The following is a 17,899-nucleotide window of genomic DNA, read 5'->3' as shown; positions in this document are numbered from 1 at the left end:
TATACTTGATGTCACAGGCAAAAGATGTATAAGTCTTGTTTTAGAAGGTGGGGTTGGTTCAAGAATACTACGAAAAGAATCCGACAAAAGCTCAGAAATGGCGAGAAGGTTGAAATGGCTCGAGGAACGACCAAGAGGCGTCGACGAAACATGAGACTTCTAGGTAGCGGTGGTAGCAGCCGAAATTCGTCCGCTTCCCCGAGACTTTCCCACGAGATACCGGCACTCGCCAGCAGATTCTGGTATGCGAGCGACAACCTTCGACGGATCGAAATGCTCTTCGGTCACTTGAGCCAGATCATCGACGCTTCCGCTAGGAAGAATCATATTTGGGTTCAAGTTTCCCGATTTGAATGCCTTCCGGCATTTGGCCAGGACTTGTGCTCTCAGATAGCCCTGGCGTCCGAGCTTTTCGCGACTGATCATACAGAAACAGGCTCCGCCGTTCTGAAGAAAGCTTTTGCTTACATTGGCCAAGTCGCTCAGGAGGAAGACATCTTTATTTATGGACAGCTTTTCATCGACATACCATTTGTCCTCCTTGATTACCAGCAGCACCGCATCCTTCAGTGTTATTTGAGTCATCTGTACGGCATACTGGATACTCCCGAGAAACGATGCCATCCAATTACGCAAATGGCCCTACTGATGCAGCACATCACCAAAGAAGACGACGACAAGGTTCTTGAGAGTATCGAACGACTTCATTACATCGCAGCGGATCGATATGACGCAATCCACCACGCTGTCAACTTCAACAGCATTGAACGGCGGATGGAGGCCGTGCTATTCAACGGAGCTAACGGTCAAAGCCAATCCGATTGCGATGGGGTGCTTGCAAGCTTTGAAGCCCTGCTTGAGGAGGCTATTGAAGAGCATGGAGAAGTTTCTGAGACTACAATTTCGATGAAGGTATGGAGAATTGAGGCGTCTAGGCGGCTCAGAACCGTAGACTCTGCAGAATTTATTGCCCGCTGTCATAAATTTCTCCAGCAGGTCTTTTCAGCGGCTGAGGGACGAACCTCACTGACAGAATGGAGTCCCTGGCTTCCCTGGAAGCTTGTTGAGGTCCATTACGAGCTGTCCAGATTCTATATCGACGAAGGACATCATGAAGCAGGTCTTCGTGAGCTCGGCTCCTGTGTGACACTTTTTGATGTAGCTATTTTAGGTGGGGATGTAGAATTAGCGTCGTTCTTGACTCCTAGAGTATGTCAGTAAAGAAATCAGCTGGTTCAGCACTGGATGGATCTTGGAGAGGTAGAGATAGCGAGAGATTTGGAACATGAGCTTTGCTCCAGTGGATATCTTCAGGCGGCCAAAGAGAGATATGGAGGATAGCACCTAGTTTGTCATATCTAGATTGATGTCTGCGGTCGGAATGGCTGGTCCTGAAGCATCGGATCTAGATATTGAGGAAGGCGCTTGATTTAGAAGACATCGAGATGGTAGTGTTGGTGCGAATGAAATTACATGTAGATATGTACGATGACAAGTACCTTTCCTCATTTAGTCTGCCTCATAAGAGAAACACCATTGTGATCGTCAAAGAGCCCGGAACCCGAAGGGGTGGTAGATGGCGGGAACCTCACAGCACCAACAACTCTTCGCCTCTGTGGGTAAGCCTCATTTGATCATTTGAATTGTCCACACACCGTATGATTCAATAGAGAGAATAATGGCTGGAGTGCACGATATTGCCGTGTTTTATGTGTCCCAAGACCAAGCCCTGGCTTAGGCATTTTTCCATTTGTCAAATTGAGGTGAAAGCCTTGCTAAGCCAATTCGCATCGCGTGAAAAAGGCCCGGGCAGGTGGGAGCTTGGGGGCGATGAGGTGTTAGCACCAATAAGACATCACAAAGGGTGGCAAGTCATGCGAATGCAAGGAGACGTATGACTATTAGCCATGCCAGAAGTGACTGTTGGGGCTGAGGCTTTGCGACCCAATGAGCATGGGACGCCTGCATAGCCAATCGACCAATGGATTGCACAGCATTCCTTCCATTCTACCTCGCTCTCGGTGAGGCTGATAGGTGACCCTTAAGAACAGTTCCCTCGAGTACCCATTTTTAAGCCGTATTTAAGGTTGTTATCCAACGTCGCTTCTGCAACCTTTACGAACATTTCGTATTCCATAAATTCCCTCGACATGTGGAAGGTCACTTACTTGAACTTCGTCAGTTTACCTATTAGTCACTCTCTAGGAGCTACTGCTTGATACCGGATAAAAGTTTCATTCGGTATCAACAAGACATCGAACATGGAGTTGGCATCGGTACTCAATCTTGCGGAGGAACAGCCCGCAGCTTGCAGACACAGATTCTACGGACATGATAATCTGGACATTCCATCACAACCAACAACGATAAGCCGTCAGAACTCGACACCCAGGCCGAGTGACAAAGACTGGGAGAGCAGAAAACATGATTTATACAAGCTCTACATGTTAGACAACATGAATCTCAAGATGGTGATGGAGGAGATGACGGGAAGATATCTCTTCTGCGCAAGGTGAGTGACGCGAGTACCACATCAAATATTCCCGCGAGACCTAACGATTCCGAAGTCAGAGGATGTACAAGAGACGATTCATGAAGTGGGAGTGGTTCAAATACCAGACCAGGCGGTCGCAGTCGAGGTTGTCTCAGCCAGGCAGTCAAGGCAAGACTTGTCACGGAAAGACTACGCGACAGAGTGGCAGGCGTAATACTCTCCAAAGCTTCAAGAACCACGAAGTAGAGGGGGCTCTCGCGGGAAATATGAACCTCTGGCCCGTGGCACCTACTCTCCCTACAGCAAGACATCGAGAGTATGTTTAATACCAATAGAAACTTCCTTTTAAGACCTCGAGCATTAGATCATGCAGCAGTTATTGCTACCTTGATTTTGCGGTTTTCTAATTTTCCCGTTGTCCCTCCCCCTTTTGATGTGTATATAGCGCTTGATACTACTAATGGAAAGGATAATGCTTTCTGAAGGCTCATAACCAGCTAATCTTAATATACCTATGTAACAAAGCACTAGAGAAACTCCGCCATACTGGCCGTTCAAGTCAGCCACTACTCATTAAGCCTCTTATGTAGTCCTAACGTGAGACGCAGGTGAGGAAGCATTATGCATACTTATGTTGCGTAGAAAACAAAAGACATGAAATGCCCTCCTCGAGCTTTCTAACAGCTTCCACCCTATACGATTATGACATTATCAATCCTATTTTCGAACATCCAATTCTTTCCAAGGCTAGTCAATATTACAGGGAATACCTGTGGACCATCCCAGATTCGAGGGAGTGCCTAGGGCTTCTGTGGTTTCTGCGACAAGGGCTGAGGTTGCAAGAAGCTGTTCCAAAAAAATACGGTCTTGCAGGATGTTACTTTCCAGGATTCTCCTATTAGTATCGGTCTCTGCCAGATGCATTGCCTGATTGGTGGCGTTGATAGACTTCCTCAAGCAGGATATGCTTGACTCAAGATTGTCCATGCGACTGAAGTATTGGCACAAGTACCAATGTGCCACACCGTAGAGCTGCAGCTTGCGACAACTCCAGTTACGGAAGTATTGGTCTTGCGACCCCCTCAAGTGACTAATGAAGCGTTAACACGAGCTCCGTAACTTCTCGGAGAGCGGCTGAAGTTGATGGTTTGTGAATATAAGATAGAATTCGATCTCCATCGCTTCGTTTGATTGTCTCCCAAGCTTGAAGGCGGACTCATATAATAGCCTTTCAACGCTGAGCATGATACTGTCGCAGGTGGTCTCGTTTCTGCCGGAGGCGTCTAAGCTCAATGTCTCAACTCTTGCTTTCAGGGTGTTAAAGTCATCCTTTCCCCTCATTTCCGTATAACAGTCAGTGACTATGCCGTACATTGTCTTGATGAATTGCTGGATGTCCATCGCACTTTGGACGCTGAGTTGCTGCATCATGAGACTTATACGCGTAAGAGGCCCATCGCCTTTCCTGATGCTTAAGAGCCGAGAAACATGCAGCAGATACGACTTCAGTTCCCTGTTAAGTCTCTGAGAGCTGAGACAGTACGGAACCTCAAGTAGGAGAGTTTGGTAGATCCTGATGGATGGATGGAGAATGGCATCTTCAATGTCTCGGAAGGCCTGGCGAAGAATCTCGCCACCCTTGGAAAAGCTTTCTGTCTTCAAGAGGTCTGAAGCGACAACAAACTGTCTGAAAAGATGATCGGCACTTTTGGGTAGCAGAGTAAATCTATCAGCTTTGCCCCATTCACGATCCTGACAAGAAATTCCGCGAATCATGTCTCGAAGGCTGGCAAAAGCCTCCTCTGTAAGTCTGAGGTTCTGTGATGCGTGAAGGAGTGTAGTCGAGAGCTTTGAATGCTTGGTGGTGATGGAATGTGTGTGCATGATGTTCTTTCCTAGTCGTTGTCGAGGTGGTCTTATGCATGTCGCGTTCCCGGTGGGCATCTCAACGGCCTGTCCGTCTTGACGACTTTGACGAAGTCTCTTTGAATTGTATTTTCTCCAGTTCCACTTGACGAATTGTCGTTTATACATTCTTTCCCTGCTGTCAATGTGAGAAATTGAGTTTCCATGACAGCGCATAAGTTGGCCTGGGAATACTGACGTAGCTGGAAAAGAATGTGTTGCTGTCATAATGCCCACAATCTCCTTCAGTGGGAGGTTGTCCACCAGATAAAGACGCCGAATGGCTGTTTTATGTGCATCCCATTCCTTCTGACTCTTAGCTCGAACTCGTGCACACCGTGAGTCGTCGACCGGAAGGAAGGAGAATGAAGGTTCCGAGGCGAGCGACGACATGTCGTCCATAACAGTTGAACCATCCCAAGAGTCCATACCCACGCTGTCGCAGGTCGTAATATCCCAATTCATTGCATCCTCCGTCGGTACCTGGCTGGAAAGCTTCGTTTCTAGGTCCAATTGACTCACAAACGGCTTTCCGAGCCATTGATCATAACTAAGGCCTTGGGAATCCATAGCTGAAGAGGAACCCATCATGTGGTTGAAAATCCAGTAGTGATTCCAGTTGCCGTACTTCGAAATCGATATGCAACTGACACGAATCAACAAGAGTTAAACCAAATGTGGCGATTATGAGAACAAAAGTATCTTACTCCTTTTCAATTTTGAGAGGCTGACAGGTTCAGCCTAATGGCTCACTGGATCATTGTGTCTGCCTTGGGCTGCTGGGCCTTTTGACTGTTGTGAGACAAGCCAAAGCTCGTCCGCCAAGTAATCCAAACAGTTAAAAAGACCTAAAGCGGCACTAATGGTCCAGGATTTGATCGCAACATGACGAGTTATGAACCTGCAGGTTCAAGTGTAATCGGGTGACTGGCACCGCCACAGTGCTCTTCTGATGCAGGCTGCAGCCACTTACTTCGCCCTCCTGTAATAATTACATAGCATTGAAATCCAGCGAGGATAAACGAGCTTGCCGCCAATCATGTCGTGTCACATAAGCCGATTGGGGAGGACAAATCCTGCCGATCAAAAAGTCTCACTGCGCGGTGCTGCGTGCGCTGATGACAGATGGCACGCATCGGGAAATCGAGATTGTGAATCTCAACGTTATAAATTGGAATGAGAGACGAGAGAGCCCCAGCGAATACTAAATTGGTGAATTTTGATTGTTGCTATCGAATTTGTCGTAATTCAAGACCGCAATCGTTCGTCTGAAAAAAACACCAGGTCTACACATACTAGCCCAGGGTTCTCACGCCTGGGGCTGAGTGCATATTGTTCATGTCACAAGCTTCCATCAGCTCTTTATTTCACAAAGCCACGTATCGCGTTACCAAGACCCTACAAGCGTTCATGAACTTGTATCACTCAGGTCTTCGGCAATTCATTTGGTTGGTTGTGTTACAATCCTCCAGGATCGTAGGACCGTTGTGTTGCTGGCTAGCCTCAACAACTCTGCAATAGCTTTTGAATCCAGAGCGCTGAGATCATCGCGTCCGACAGCTTGTCAGAATGTCTTCCACTGACGATGGCATAGACTGGTGACTGTTGAAGGTTTGTGTTATGAGGGCCCATCCACCTACTTGGTGTAGCCAGACTGGAATCTGTGTATAAAAGTGATGATGTCTTTCTCCTTGAGCCCAATTTCCTCCGTTCTGCACTCTATCGGCCTTTATCAAAGGCGTTACAAAGTCTTTTCGGCTCAAAACCTGTCAATCGCTCACCCATTTAAATCGACACCATGAAGCTCTCCTCCAGTCTTGCCAGCCTTGCCGTGCTATGCACCAACGTCGCATACGTTTCAGCTGGCTGCTACACCCACGGAGAGAAATGGGCCAACCAGGGAGATGCAGTTTATCACACGGGAAGAGCTTGTAGAGGCTATGACGGCAACAAGGGAGCTTTCCAAGGATGGTTCGCATCCGGAGAGACAAAGAATCTCTGTTATCAGTACGCCGATCAGAAATGGGAATTTCAGATCACCAATCTCAACCAAGGTTCCGGCTTTGACCTTAACGACGATGACTGTGCCAATGGACTCGCCAGGGAGATCATTGGCTGTGAGAGTGGCGGGCAGTCGGACAACGCCGGCTGGCAATTCAGGTGAGCAATATAATCGGGCGACATCTGCGTGCACACTTGCTGACATGTTGGACTCACTCCTAGAGCCGATCCAAACGTTGGAAGGTGTTAAGGCTTTGGCCGTGATTCACAGCATATACCTTAAGCAAACAACGTCTTGTGGAAACATGTATCAGCTAAGCCGAATGATTTTAAAAATCACCAAGCTTGTGAGGCTGAGACTAGGGCTCGCTTCAATATGGTAGCACTCAAAGAGACCGAGAGAAGTGTTATGTTTTGACTGCACTTTACAAGATGTATACTGGGGAAATTGTCAGCGCAGCTAGAAATGGTGGGGGGTATACCGTGAAAAATGACAAATGTACTCCTCGAACTTATGCTAAACAGGGCTCCAACGCAGCTGTGAGACCTGTGTACCTCAGGCTGACATCGACTTGCGTCCGAAGGGCGAAATGAGAGGGGGCCGCTTGTAGTCAATATGACTCAAAGGGTACTGATGGGACTCTTCGTACGTGCCGACCAGCATCTCGACTTCTTCATACCTCCAGCCCACGTACCGTTCTGTGCAGCCCTCAATATACGAATACGAAGCCTCATCATCTCCAGGCGTTCTCCTGTCGAAAGCACCATCAATGATGACAGTCACCATGTTAGACAGCTCCATCCGGGCTCCGCGGTAGTTGTTGGGCAGCTTGGCCAGCGTGTCGAGGCATTTGCGGTCCACATAGACACAGTGCTTGAAACGTGGCAGCCCTTGAGTCCTGGGTCCGGTGGCCCCCGGGCCGTCGCGCTCCTCGCTGCGCGCCTCGCACCAAGATCGAAAGTGTTTCCGCACCTCGGCCTTGGACGCGCCTTCGAGGGTAGCTCGATCAGAAATCACAGGCCCTAGGTTTATTAACGTCATGTACGGAAAATAAGCGGCGAAGCTCTCTTACAATCCATATACTGCTCAAGCAGCAGGTCAGCGCCTGCGTGCAGAAGGGTACGGAGTCTTGTGAGCTGCAGCACTTCGAGGTAGCGGTCCCAGGCCTTGTCATCGTCGTATGTTGTCCTGTAGATAACAAAGCCCCATCGGTGGAAGCCGGACCGCTTCATGCCGTAGGCTATATCGGCGAGACGGCGTCCTGACCAGGTAGTTGGGGTCAAATCCTCCAGAGTGATGCTGTACGGTGCTCTAGGAGAGCTTGCTGGTTGGTTTTCGGTGCTCATCCTGGCGAAAGAGTGCGTAGAAATTGACCTTTGGAAGTCGAATATCCATTGAGAGACAAAAGAGCGCGTCCTGAAGAGGAGGAGCCTTGAGGCAAAAATTGGTTGCATGGGACTGACTGCCGAAAATGATCCATGTTGCCGAGAATAATTGATGTTGGGAGACTTGAAGCTTGTCTTGGATAGTTGCATAACTCACTTGAAGTACTATTCACGTGATCTCGCGTGATAAGCGGATCCGCCGTTATCTTATCTACAACCAGCCCGTGCAGATACGCAAGCTGCAGCTCCAGTGACAGCTGTCACCTTTTGATTAAATGATCTCCAGTTCGCTCCGGGGAAAGCTGGACCCGGATCGCTCTCCGTCGCGCCCACCACTCCGAGTCAGGCAATGCCCCGGTCTTGCTAGGACACCTTAAATCCTGCCGGTTGCCCTACGTCAACCTCGCGATTCATCTCCATCATGCCTTCGCTGTCGCATCTCTTGCTGGGCGCCGCCCTCGGCCTGTCAAGGCTAGCTACAGCCAACCCCGAAGATGGCCTCCCTTCCTACCACTACGGCGCGCCCATCCACGTGGAGTGCATGAACCGAAGCTCGTGCGTACTCTCCCTTGGCGATCTTCCCCAAGCCCTTATCAATACCAATGGGCGCAATATGCCCATCAGGCCCTCTCGCGGGAATGTCGCTTGAACTTGAACGGCCCGGCTAACACTCATCGCAGCGAAACAGGTGAACACGTCGAAAACTCCAATCACGAAATCGAATGGATCCCCTTCCCGATCTGTGAAGAGACGAACAAGCCCCTCGAGTTCCAGTACGGCCATGAGGGCGAGCTGAACTGCACGATCCCGATGATCACCGACCCCTTCTTCCACCTCCTCGAGTTCTACATCCACAACGACGCGCCCCTATCCTGCCGCCTGCCCGCCCGCCCCAAGCCCCACGTCGAGACCGTCGGCGAGAAGCCCCATGTACAGGAATACATCCCCCTCGTCTTCGCGCTCGCCGGCACCCTCCAGCTCAGCCATCTGCACGTCAGCACGCACATGAACGTGCTCCTCCACAGCATGCCGAAGCACCACACCCGCCCGCACGACTCGGGCGTCCTGGACTCCGGCACGGCGTACAGCACGAGCCCACTGAGCCACATGGACGGCACGCATACGAAGAGGATGGTGATCGGCGACCCGCTGCCGTTGACATTATCCGTGAGATGGTTCCCGACACCGAACCTGCCCAAGATTGAGGGACACGTTGAGTGGCAGGGCATGGGCGGGCACGTGTACGCAAGCACCGTGTTCTACATCATCACCTCCTTCATGGCGGGCGTGCTCGTCGCGGGGACGTACTTCTTTGGCGTGGTCCTGCCCAAGAGGTTGAGGGGGCGGGGACTTGGCGGCGCGACGCCGCTGGGGTATGGGCTGAACGGTGTTGGTAATGGCTGGGGATACTCCAAGGCTGCCAAGCGAATGGACTAAGGCCTTTTGCTGGCCTTGGACAATGATGGTGGAGAAGTTGTATGATGTGGTCCGATTCATGTATATTTGACGCCGCTCTTTGAAGGCCTTTTCACGACACAAGCTTGGAGTTTCTTGTTTGGTGGGCAAGGGAGGGAATCATTCTGGCCTGGAACTGAAATGTACACATGGACGTATAGGGGAAACGGAGTTTGGATCACTCGTCTGGATTACGCGCGCGGTCTGACCGAGCATGGATGTACGATATCCTAATGAAACCAAAAATGCCCGGAGGCCCTTTCCTGTTCTACTGGATCTTCCTGGTCTTGTCGGCGGAGTTTGCGCGGTTGAGGATGCGCAGGCACATGTCCAGTCCCATCAGTGTGGCTTCATTCACTTATCAGCATCGAGAAAAAACACAAGAAGGAGGAGCATCTTACGGATGACAACCCACGGACCATACAGATTGAAGATGAAGACATCCTTCTGGGCCTCGCTGTACACGTTGGGGTCCCAGTAGGAAACGTCGAAGATACAGGTCAACGTCGTCAAAGCGCATTCCACGCAGAAGACGAGGACAGCAAGCTCAAAGCCCACGGTGGTGCCAGTGCCGCGGCAGAAGCGACAGACCATCCACAGGGTCATGGGGAGCTGGTAGAAAACCTCGAGGTAGGTGAAGAGCGTGTACCACGAGGGCTGGGCATCGTGCGCCATGACGAAGAAAGGGTCGTTGTAGGTCTTGATGTAGAAGTCGCGCAGGAGCTGGAGGAAGTGTAGCGGTGACGACGGCGTTGCGTAGAGCGAGGCCGGGTACAGGGGGACGAGATCGACCACTGGTGAGAGGGTTAGTATTAGCTCATGTGAGATTGAGTTCCGTCATCCCAGTTTAGGATCGCATCAATGGCTAGAATATGAGATCTTTCGTGATTTTCATAGAGATTAATGAATAGTGAAGGTCATCTAATGAAAAGAAAGACATGTGCGGAGGTGAGACTCACTGAGCATGGCGGTCAGCTGGATGCCTGAGATGACGAGATATGCGCTGTCGCGCCACGTCTTGGGGTAAGCCGACATCTTGAACGAATGAATCAAAACACCAAAAGAGTGTAGTAAGAGTCAGTTACGTAGAGGAAATGCGTCTTTGGATGAGATTGAGTCCCAAGACGCCGGAGCCTTCGGTGATGATAACAAAACTCAATCCCACGTGTTGTGGCTTTTCGCGATGTCAGCCGTTGGACGGTTGCTTTCAGGGGTCCACCAGAATTATTCAATAATCCGAGTAGATCATACTATGCATTGACCCAGTATAGCGGATAGGCAGAATACACTTAACCCAATCATCGTTATCCGACTAACCAACACCAAATCACAACGCTAAAATCAACCGGGCGGATCTCCTCGAACCAGCAAACCGCACTTTGCCTATCGGGGCCTTTCCGCCATGAATTCCGCCACGCCCACCACTGCGGAGAAGCAACCCAGCTTGCTGATGCACACGAAGGAGCGTTGCATCACTCCCGTCCAGCGCCTGCATTCCCGTTGAGCCTCTTTCTCAAGACCCTTGGCAGTGCGCCGAAGCACAGAAAATCTATTTCATAATTGCTGGACAGTCGCTGAGCAATGTCGAACCCGCACGACACCACCGCCAGCGGCAAGGTCCAAAAGCGGAAACGGGTCCGCCCTTTGCCCGCGCATGTAAATGCGCGCAACCTGGCCACCGAGAAGAGGAAACGGTGTGAGATGAAGGAGAACATCATAGTAACATCGCCTTCTAGAATCAAGATGTAACTGGGGCATGGTGACTGACATGTGGAACAGGACCTGGCCCGCTTGGTTCCGTCCCTCGCCAACGCCCGCCGCTTAAACAAAGTCCTCATCGTCAACGAGAGCATCAAGCACTTCCGTACCCAGCGGGACATGTGTCTAGACGCCGCTGAGGACATGCAAGACCTGATCGCGGAGAACCGGCGTCTTGCGGCTGAGATTAATGCGATGCGCGCCCAGACTGGGCAGCCCCTCGTTGAGCCGAGGCCCGTCTCAGAGGCGATGACGCAGTTGATGAGCGTCAAAGACGAGGTTTATGGTGTCTTCAACAACGGGTTCGGCGACAACTGGGCCGCCGAGGCTGACGAGAACCAGCGCTCGAGGAGCGGTACGGCAGACCAGGACCTGCAGATGGGGCTATTTCCACCGGGGGAACAGACGTATCTTGCGCAGCTGTCGCCGCCGGATGAACTTACGTTAGGAAACGAAATTCCGTTCACAATGCCGCCGCCACCATTTCCCGCACAGCCAGAAGTACCTTGGGGGCTTCCAACAACAGACCTTCCAGGGCAGGTGCCAGCAGTCTTGGGCCTAGATATGTTTGGGTCCACGACGGTTCCCGAGAGCCAGAGCCTGGGAGAAACTGCATATCCAACAACATTTGACGCTCTGTCACCATCTTGGACGCAAGGTGTTGAAATGGGTGTGACAATGCCATACATGCCTCACGGAAACCAGGATCTTGAACCCTTTGGACTTAGTCAACCATGAATTACTACTTTCGAAGCACCTCAACTACGCCATCTTCTCAACATGACCTTCCAACTCCGTCTGAATATACGCAAACAACACCTCCTGAAGCTCGCGGTTCTGGCTCGCCTTAGATCCCGACTCCGCCTTCCCAACCGGGCCGTAGTACTGCCCATTCTTCGCCTCCGGGCTGACAGCCGCCCAGATCTGGGACAGCGCGCCCTTCTCAACAGGCGTGGCGAACGCGATTGCTGCATATAGAAATGGCCGCAGGAAGAACCCCGCCGAGGCGTGGTGGAGGTTCGTCGCGACCATGCCGGGGTGCACGGGGATAATCTTGACATTCTGCTCCCTCTCCGCGAGGGCCTTGGCATAGTGCAAATCAGCCAGTTTGGAAATCGTGTAGCGCTGCGTCGTCGCGCGGTCGGGCATCGTCGTGCGGAACTCGGCAAAATTGTACACGTCGCTCGGCGCCATGGAGTGGGATGCAGATCCGAGCATCACGACGCGTGTTTCGCGGTTGAGTTTGGAGGTCTCGCGCATGGTGGGGAGGAGCAGCTGGGTGAAGAGCGCGGGGCCGACGACGTTGGTGCCGAATTGGATCTCGTAGCCGTCTTTCGTGAGGCCCTCTGCGGTCATCATGATGCCCGCGTTGTTGATGAGGATGTCGAGGCGGGTCTCTTGGGAGAGGAAGGCGGAGGCGGCGGCTTTCACGCTCTCGAGGGATGCGAGGTCGAGCTTGAGGAAGCTGATATTCTTTGCGGCGGGGTTTGCCGTCTGGATGTCCTTGATGGCTTGCTCGGCTTTCTCCTGCGACCTGGCGGCAAGGTAGATGCGTGCGGCATTGCGGGATGCGAGCTGCTTTACCGTTTCGAATCCCAAGCCTGCGTTTCCGCCGGTGACGATGATGACTTGGTCTTTGAGTTCAGGAATATCTTCCTGGCGAAATTGAGGCATGATGGCGGTGTCGAGTTGCAGAAGTCTTTGGAACCAGTGGTAGACCACGATAGGCAGAGAGACGGAGGTCAAGAACTAAATTGAAGTGATTTGAAGAGCATAGCGACAAACCGCGACTATATTTTTCAAGGTGGCACTACGACTTATATACTAGCAGACTATGACAGAACTTTGACCATTCAAGGCATCAAGTACATGACGAGGCAAGACGACCACGAGCGGAGTTTGAACATGGCCGGAGCTATCCCGAGGTAGAAAGCGAGTACTTACAGCACCGCAAGTATAAGAACAGACACCAAGACTTCCAGCGGAGTTTGAAGATGCAGCTAGCACGCCATGAGGCTCAATAGTCCCTGCACTGTCCTCGGACTTTGTCCTCGTCCCGACTTCCAAGGTTGAATGGGGGCCAAGATCTCATCTCGGGCCCACGCTAGACAGGGGAGTAAGCAATCCACCTGAGGCCCAGGTTCGACCAGGCATTACTGCAGCACCCAGGGAACCAACATGCCTCTCTCACTCCCCATTGGTCATAATGGATGTGTGTCTCAGTTTTGACTGCTTACACCCCTGCTGCGGGCTACATTATCGAAATCATGGACATGCATGAGAGCTCCAATCTATCACGTGCATGTCTTCCCATCCTTGGTGGCTGTCTCTTTCCTCCCATAGATTTTCTGCTTTCTTTCATTGATCCTCTGCTTTTTCCTCCTCCAACATCTTGCATTCCCACTCTCATTGCCACCATGCATCTCATTCTCACGGGGGCCACCGGCCTCGTCGGATCCAGCGTCCTCGACGCCATGCTCAAGTCCAAGGACGTCACCAAGATCTCCATCCTCAGCCGAAGACCGGTGCCCATGGTAGGAAACAACCCGAAAGCCAACGTGATCATCCACAAAGACTTTGAAACCTTCGAGCCGAGCGTCCTTGCCAAGGTCGACGATGCCGACGGCGTGGTCTGGGCGCTGGGCATCAGCCAGACGAAAGTCACAAAAGAGTACTGTCTACGCCGCTACGATTTGTATCATCCTGTAGCTGACCAAAACTCAGGGAATACGTCAAAATCACAAAAGACTTCCCTCTAGCGGCCGCAGCGGCCTTTTCGAAAATACCGTCCACCGACGACAAACCGTTCCGCTTCGTGTACGTCTCGAGCGGCGGCGCAACTGCGACTCCGGGCCTCTTCACACCTTACTACGGCGTGGTGAAGGGGGAGACAGAGGTGGCGCTGGCCAAGCTGCGGACGTCGAAGTTCAACGTCGAGTCTGTGCGGCCGATGGGTGTTGATCCGTCTAACCATGAAGCCATCAAGCCGTACATCCCAGATCCCGGGTTTACTTACCATGCGATGAGTGCCGTTCTGGTACCGATAATGAGGTCAGCACTACGGCGACAACATACCCCCACGGAACACTTGGGACCGTTCTTAGTTGATTTGGCTTGTGGAAAACATGATAAACAGTTAGGTGCGGGTGGAGATGGCATCACGACGGTTAATGGTTCGAGGATTTTGGATAATTGGGCATTTAGAAGGTTACACGGACTCTCTTAGAAAGATGATACCTAATCTGCCTAACTCAGTACAAATTCAAGACATCTTGCACCCCTCTTTTGCCTCCAGTAGTTTGTCGATTCCAGCACTTCATCGCAGCCATGTAGCAACGGACCCCATTTTGAAAAGAACTCCGCGCTAAACTCCCATCCCGCGGCATCCCAAGACTCACCCCACACGACGAGAGCTGCGTTTGTCCCGTCTTCAAGATTCAGCAGCTCGCAGCAGAGCGTTTCGCACAAGACGTCCTCGTCATATATACCCGCCTCAATGCCCCGCAGTATGTTATCCCGCATCTTGGGAATGGGGAACAGGTCCAGCCACGAATAATGCGTCACAGCCCTCTGCAGTTCGGTCGGACGCAGCGTTTCGGGAAGGTTCGACCGATCTGGTGTATTAGGCCCTTGATAGTTGAACAGGGAACAAAATTCGTCCCTTTCTAGCATCTCGAATGGTATTTGCAGCATCAGCGCGTTGCGGGCTAGCGCATCAAAGGTGTTTAGCCGGGTGACGAGCGGCAGGTCGCGCGCCGCGGGTAGGTTCAGGCCCCAGTTGGTAAAGGCCATCTGCAGGAACTCCTTGATTCTCTCGTGGAGCCCGGTACACCTGACGAGGATCAACAGTGGGAGCTGATCAATGACGGCTGTGAAGAGCTGAGCTTGCTCTTGGCGGGAGGTCGTAGACTGGATGACGGCCGAGACACTCGCTTTCGGGCCACCAGCAGCGGCAGGTTTAGACGTCACGTCGAGACCGGCATGTAGCGCTACAGGGAACTTCTCGAGCCGCTTTTTGGCACCTAATTTCGATGTTGTTGGTACAAAGTGTGCATCCTTCGCCCACTATCCGAGGCCGTCGCATCTCCGTCTGGGTGTGGGTAGCACTCACGATACGCTCGTTGGTGGAGACGGTTCTGCCGTTTCCTTCGCTCTCTGGAGCTGCTCACTCCAGCCCATTCGTCATCCTTGTCCCAGATGTTTGAGGATTCCGCGGACATTGCTCCTTATTCCCAGAATCTGTGCGTTTTCGTGTGTCAAAGCTGGATCGAGATGCTGCCTCAATGCGGGTGCGAACGAAGTTGGAAGAGGAGAGGTTGGTCATTTCTCGGAGCAGGCAATATGAGACCTGTGGAACCGGCGGACGCTAACTCGTTGGGCTGAGCCGTATGTGGACTCATGTGGATTGCTTACGCCCCTGTCAACAAGGAGTGGATAGGGTATCCTTGTTTGTGGACACAGCCAGGTTGGATTCCTTCCCCCGCCAGGCTGGGGTCCCGCACGCTGGGTGGGGGATGATTCTCCGTACCCCTGCCTCATTACATGGACCAGCAGCGGAGAAAAGATCGGTGCTGCATTTGACACTCAGAAACCAACGTGCCAGGAATATCTGTATTGAAAAACCTCTCGGTGTCATGAGGTTCCAGCCGCATAGTGCCAACGGAAGCTACGCCTTCGGAATAGTTATCGTTGTCTTGGGTACAAAGATGGCATCGGTTAGTGAGATGAAGAAGAACATGATGCTGATGTCGAACCGTGATAACCAAGATACATGGAGAATGGGTCGAGGATGTCGCTTATATTACAAAGGAGTAAACAGAATAAGTTCTGAAATCACATGTGCGCTTTCAGTTTGGGCATATCAGTCCCACGATAGATGTACTAAGTCGCGGTAACTGGCAGAGTCTCCGCAACTTACTGTCAGAGCCTAAGTATCTCTACAAAATCATTTTTGACCTGACACGGTCCCCCGCAGATGGGGTCGGGCTTATGCCGAATCGGACTTATGCCGAAGGGCGCAAAAGACATCGACAGGTGAGCACGATTATAGGCTTGGGAGGATTGGGATTTTCACTAGTCCTAGTCGACAGAAGAGATTGATAAATAGCATGAAAGAAGTTGGATGGCTCAAGAGTCAATACAAGATACTCTTTTCGAACTCAACTCATATCCTTAAAAGACACTGATACCTCCATCGACAAGAATGTCCGCTCCGGTGATGTAGCTGCCGGCTCTACTAGCCAACAGAATCACAGCCCCAGTCAGCTCCTCCGGCTTGCCCATCCTACCGTAAGGGTTTCTCTGCTTCCAAGTCTGCCGATGCTCTTCCAGACCCTCGCCCTCATTCAGGATGGTGTCCATATATCCGGGGCTGATACTGTTGACCCTAATGCCGTACCTCGCCCACTCTGCCGCAAGCGACTTCTTGATGGATAAAATGGCTGCCTTCGCAGCGTTGTAGTGAACCTGTGGCTGGGGAAAGTTCACAATATGCGCCGAAATGCTCGCCATGAGAACGATGCTCCCGCCATTCCCCCGGCTGACCATCGACTTTGCCACAGCCTGAGCCACAAGGAAGGCGCCGGTGGTGTTCACCTCAAACATCTTCCGCCACTGTTCCGGCGTGATATCCAGCGCATGTATGGCAAAGGCAATGCCCGCGAAGCAAAAGCACAGGTTAATCGGACCGATGTCACGTTCGGTCTGTGCAACCGCCTGCGACACTGCCTCAGCATCTGTCACGTCGACCTTTGTAAACGTGATTTTGGCATCGGGAAACTCGGATTTGAGGTCGTTGACAGTTGCCTGTCCTGCATCAGGGTGAAGGTCAAAGATGGCGAGACCCTGGAGGCCGTGCTCCAGCAGAGCTCTGCAGGCGACGGAGCCGATATCGCCGGCCCCGCCGGTGATGATGGCGTTGCCGGTGACTGCAAAGCGGGCCGTGGCCCGCTCGGCTGGTGTGATATCGGGGATTGGTTGCGGGGGTGCGGTCTTGGAGGTGGCGGACCCATCGCTGAGTTGCATGGAGGGGGGAGCTCGGAACTTGAGCTGGTCGCGCGGAATGGACATTGTGTCGGTTTGTAGGAGCGAAAGAGCGCTGAGGGCTTATGAGACTTTTGATAGAGATAGACACGCAGGCAATAACCTATGTTCTATCAGTCTTTACAGTGGTTTCCGAGATGAGCCTGAGGAGAATTTTGTCTTTCGAATGGCCTGTCCAGTTGGGTGGGTTGTCTTTTTGAGCGAGGTTTCTTGTACAGCGACTTGTACAAAACTCATCGAAATGTCACTGTCTCCGCTTTTGTGATCCGCGAACTGTACAGTAACGGTGGCTTCGTGCGGAGAAGGTTCTTTGGATACGGCAAAATGGTGTTTGCCATGCGGTTACTGTACAGTACCTGCAGCAAGGTGGCGGGGATGACCCTATCAAGCCACACGCTGATGTTTATGTCACTGGAGTGTGTTGGAACCATTGCGCGCGAAGGATTTTCGTGAATGATATTCGCCATGAACCGACCTAGTGCTGAGTAAAGAATGCCATTTGACCATCTCCATGTCGAACATAACGTCATTTTACTGGGGTTTTTCTTGTCAGACGTTTGGCAGGCTTCATTGACTCGTCGCACAGTATTAATGTTTTATCGGCCTTCCGATTGGACGTATACGGCAGCCTGCAGGGACGACTGGCTCAAAACCCAGAATTTCCTTTTTAGGTTGTTGCATCTACCCCTCTACGTGCTGCTGAGATGGCGGCTTCTGATTGGCTAAAGTCTCGCTTATCTAAGCGCCTGCGGTGTGATCTGCTGTAGAGCGCTGTAATTATAGTGAGAAACCCCCATAGTTTTAGGGGTAGTAAACGTTAAATATATTATAAGTGCGGGTAGGTTTTGTGGGTAGGAT

At 51.7% G+C, this 17,899-nt stretch overlaps 11 protein-coding genes across 11 annotated transcripts; 6 read left to right on the top strand and 5 right to left on the bottom strand.

Annotated features, from left to right (window-relative positions):
* Window positions 1-273: 273 nt before the first annotated feature.
* CGGC5_v005743 (uncharacterized protein) lies at window positions 274-1,147 on the top strand (the record flags this gene model as incomplete). Its single annotated transcript, XM_066151505.1, has 2 exons — window positions 274-912; window positions 1,034-1,147. 2 exons carry the CDS (start codon window positions 274-276, stop codon window positions 1,145-1,147), a joined length of 753 nt encoding a protein of 250 aa, XP_066009094.1.
* Window positions 1,148-2,456: 1,309 nt separating this feature from the next.
* On the top strand, window positions 2,457-2,820 carry CGGC5_v005742 (uncharacterized protein; the record flags this gene model as incomplete). Its single annotated transcript, XM_032024293.1, has 2 exons — window positions 2,457-2,512; window positions 2,568-2,820. The coding sequence occupies 2 exons, from the start codon at window positions 2,457-2,459 to the stop codon at window positions 2,818-2,820; spliced, it is 309 nt and encodes a 102-aa protein (XP_031879103.1).
* A 3,377-nt stretch (window positions 2,821-6,197) lies between these two features.
* Window positions 6,198-6,563, top strand: CGGC5_v005741 (uncharacterized protein; the record flags this gene model as incomplete). Its single annotated transcript, XM_032024292.1, has 1 exon — window positions 6,198-6,563. One exon carries the CDS (start codon window positions 6,198-6,200, stop codon window positions 6,561-6,563), a length of 366 nt encoding a protein of 121 aa, XP_031879104.1.
* Window positions 6,564-6,956: 393 nt separating this feature from the next.
* On the bottom strand, window positions 6,957-7,747 carry CGGC5_v005740 (uncharacterized protein; the record flags this gene model as incomplete). The annotated part of the gene is made up of 2 exons (XM_032024290.1): window positions 6,957-7,423; window positions 7,474-7,747. 2 exons carry the CDS (start codon window positions 7,745-7,747, stop codon window positions 6,957-6,959), a joined length of 741 nt encoding a protein of 246 aa, XP_031879008.1.
* Window positions 7,748-8,207: 460 nt separating this feature from the next.
* CGGC5_v005739 (uncharacterized protein) lies at window positions 8,208-9,223 on the top strand (the record flags this gene model as incomplete). The annotated part of the gene is made up of 2 exons (XM_032024289.1): window positions 8,208-8,341; window positions 8,467-9,223. 2 exons carry the CDS (start codon window positions 8,208-8,210, stop codon window positions 9,221-9,223), a joined length of 891 nt encoding a protein of 296 aa, XP_031879028.1.
* A 286-nt stretch (window positions 9,224-9,509) lies between these two features.
* Window positions 9,510-10,276, bottom strand: CGGC5_v005738 (uncharacterized protein; the record flags this gene model as incomplete). Its single annotated transcript, XM_032024288.1, has 3 exons — window positions 9,510-9,589; window positions 9,643-10,035; window positions 10,201-10,276. 3 exons carry the CDS (start codon window positions 10,274-10,276, stop codon window positions 9,510-9,512), a joined length of 549 nt encoding a protein of 182 aa, XP_031879012.1.
* Window positions 10,277-10,822: 546 nt separating this feature from the next.
* Window positions 10,823-11,561, top strand: CGGC5_v005737 (uncharacterized protein; the record flags this gene model as incomplete). The annotated part of the gene is made up of 3 exons (XM_032024287.1): window positions 10,823-10,960; window positions 11,021-11,442; window positions 11,495-11,561. The coding sequence occupies 3 exons, from the start codon at window positions 10,823-10,825 to the stop codon at window positions 11,559-11,561; spliced, it is 627 nt and encodes a 208-aa protein (XP_031879011.1).
* A 200-nt stretch (window positions 11,562-11,761) lies between these two features.
* On the bottom strand, window positions 11,762-12,673 carry CGGC5_v005736 (putative oxidoreductase; the record flags this gene model as incomplete). Its single annotated transcript, XM_032024286.1, has 1 exon — window positions 11,762-12,673. The coding sequence occupies one exon, from the start codon at window positions 12,671-12,673 to the stop codon at window positions 11,762-11,764; it is 912 nt and encodes a 303-aa protein (XP_031879015.1).
* Window positions 12,674-13,416: 743 nt separating this feature from the next.
* CGGC5_v005735 (Botcinic acid biosynthesis cluster B protein 16) lies at window positions 13,417-14,139 on the top strand (the record flags this gene model as incomplete). The annotated part of the gene is made up of 3 exons (XM_066151504.1): window positions 13,417-13,670; window positions 13,724-14,050; window positions 14,136-14,139. 3 exons carry the CDS (start codon window positions 13,417-13,419, stop codon window positions 14,137-14,139), a joined length of 585 nt encoding a protein of 194 aa, XP_066009029.1.
* A 106-nt stretch (window positions 14,140-14,245) lies between these two features.
* Window positions 14,246-15,219, bottom strand: CGGC5_v005734 (uncharacterized protein; the record flags this gene model as incomplete). The annotated part of the gene is made up of 2 exons (XM_032024284.1): window positions 14,246-15,021; window positions 15,111-15,219. The coding sequence occupies 2 exons, from the start codon at window positions 15,217-15,219 to the stop codon at window positions 14,246-14,248; spliced, it is 885 nt and encodes a 294-aa protein (XP_031879029.1).
* A 952-nt stretch (window positions 15,220-16,171) lies between these two features.
* CGGC5_v005733 (D-arabinitol 2-dehydrogenase) lies at window positions 16,172-17,068 on the bottom strand (the record flags this gene model as incomplete). Its single annotated transcript, XM_032024283.1, has 1 exon — window positions 16,172-17,068. The coding sequence occupies one exon, from the start codon at window positions 17,066-17,068 to the stop codon at window positions 16,172-16,174; it is 897 nt and encodes a 298-aa protein (XP_031879009.1).
* Between the last annotated feature and the right edge of the window lie 831 nt (window positions 17,069-17,899).

Source organism: Colletotrichum fructicola, assembly GCF_000319635.2.
Source record: "Colletotrichum fructicola Nara gc5 chromosome Unknown KSG_Nara_v1_contig03, whole genome shotgun sequence".
Classification (NCBI taxonomy): Eukaryota; Fungi; Ascomycota; class Sordariomycetes; order Glomerellales; family Glomerellaceae; genus Colletotrichum; species Colletotrichum fructicola.
The sequence above is the reverse complement of the archived record's forward strand: the minus strand, read 5'-3'. Positions and strand labels throughout refer to the sequence as shown.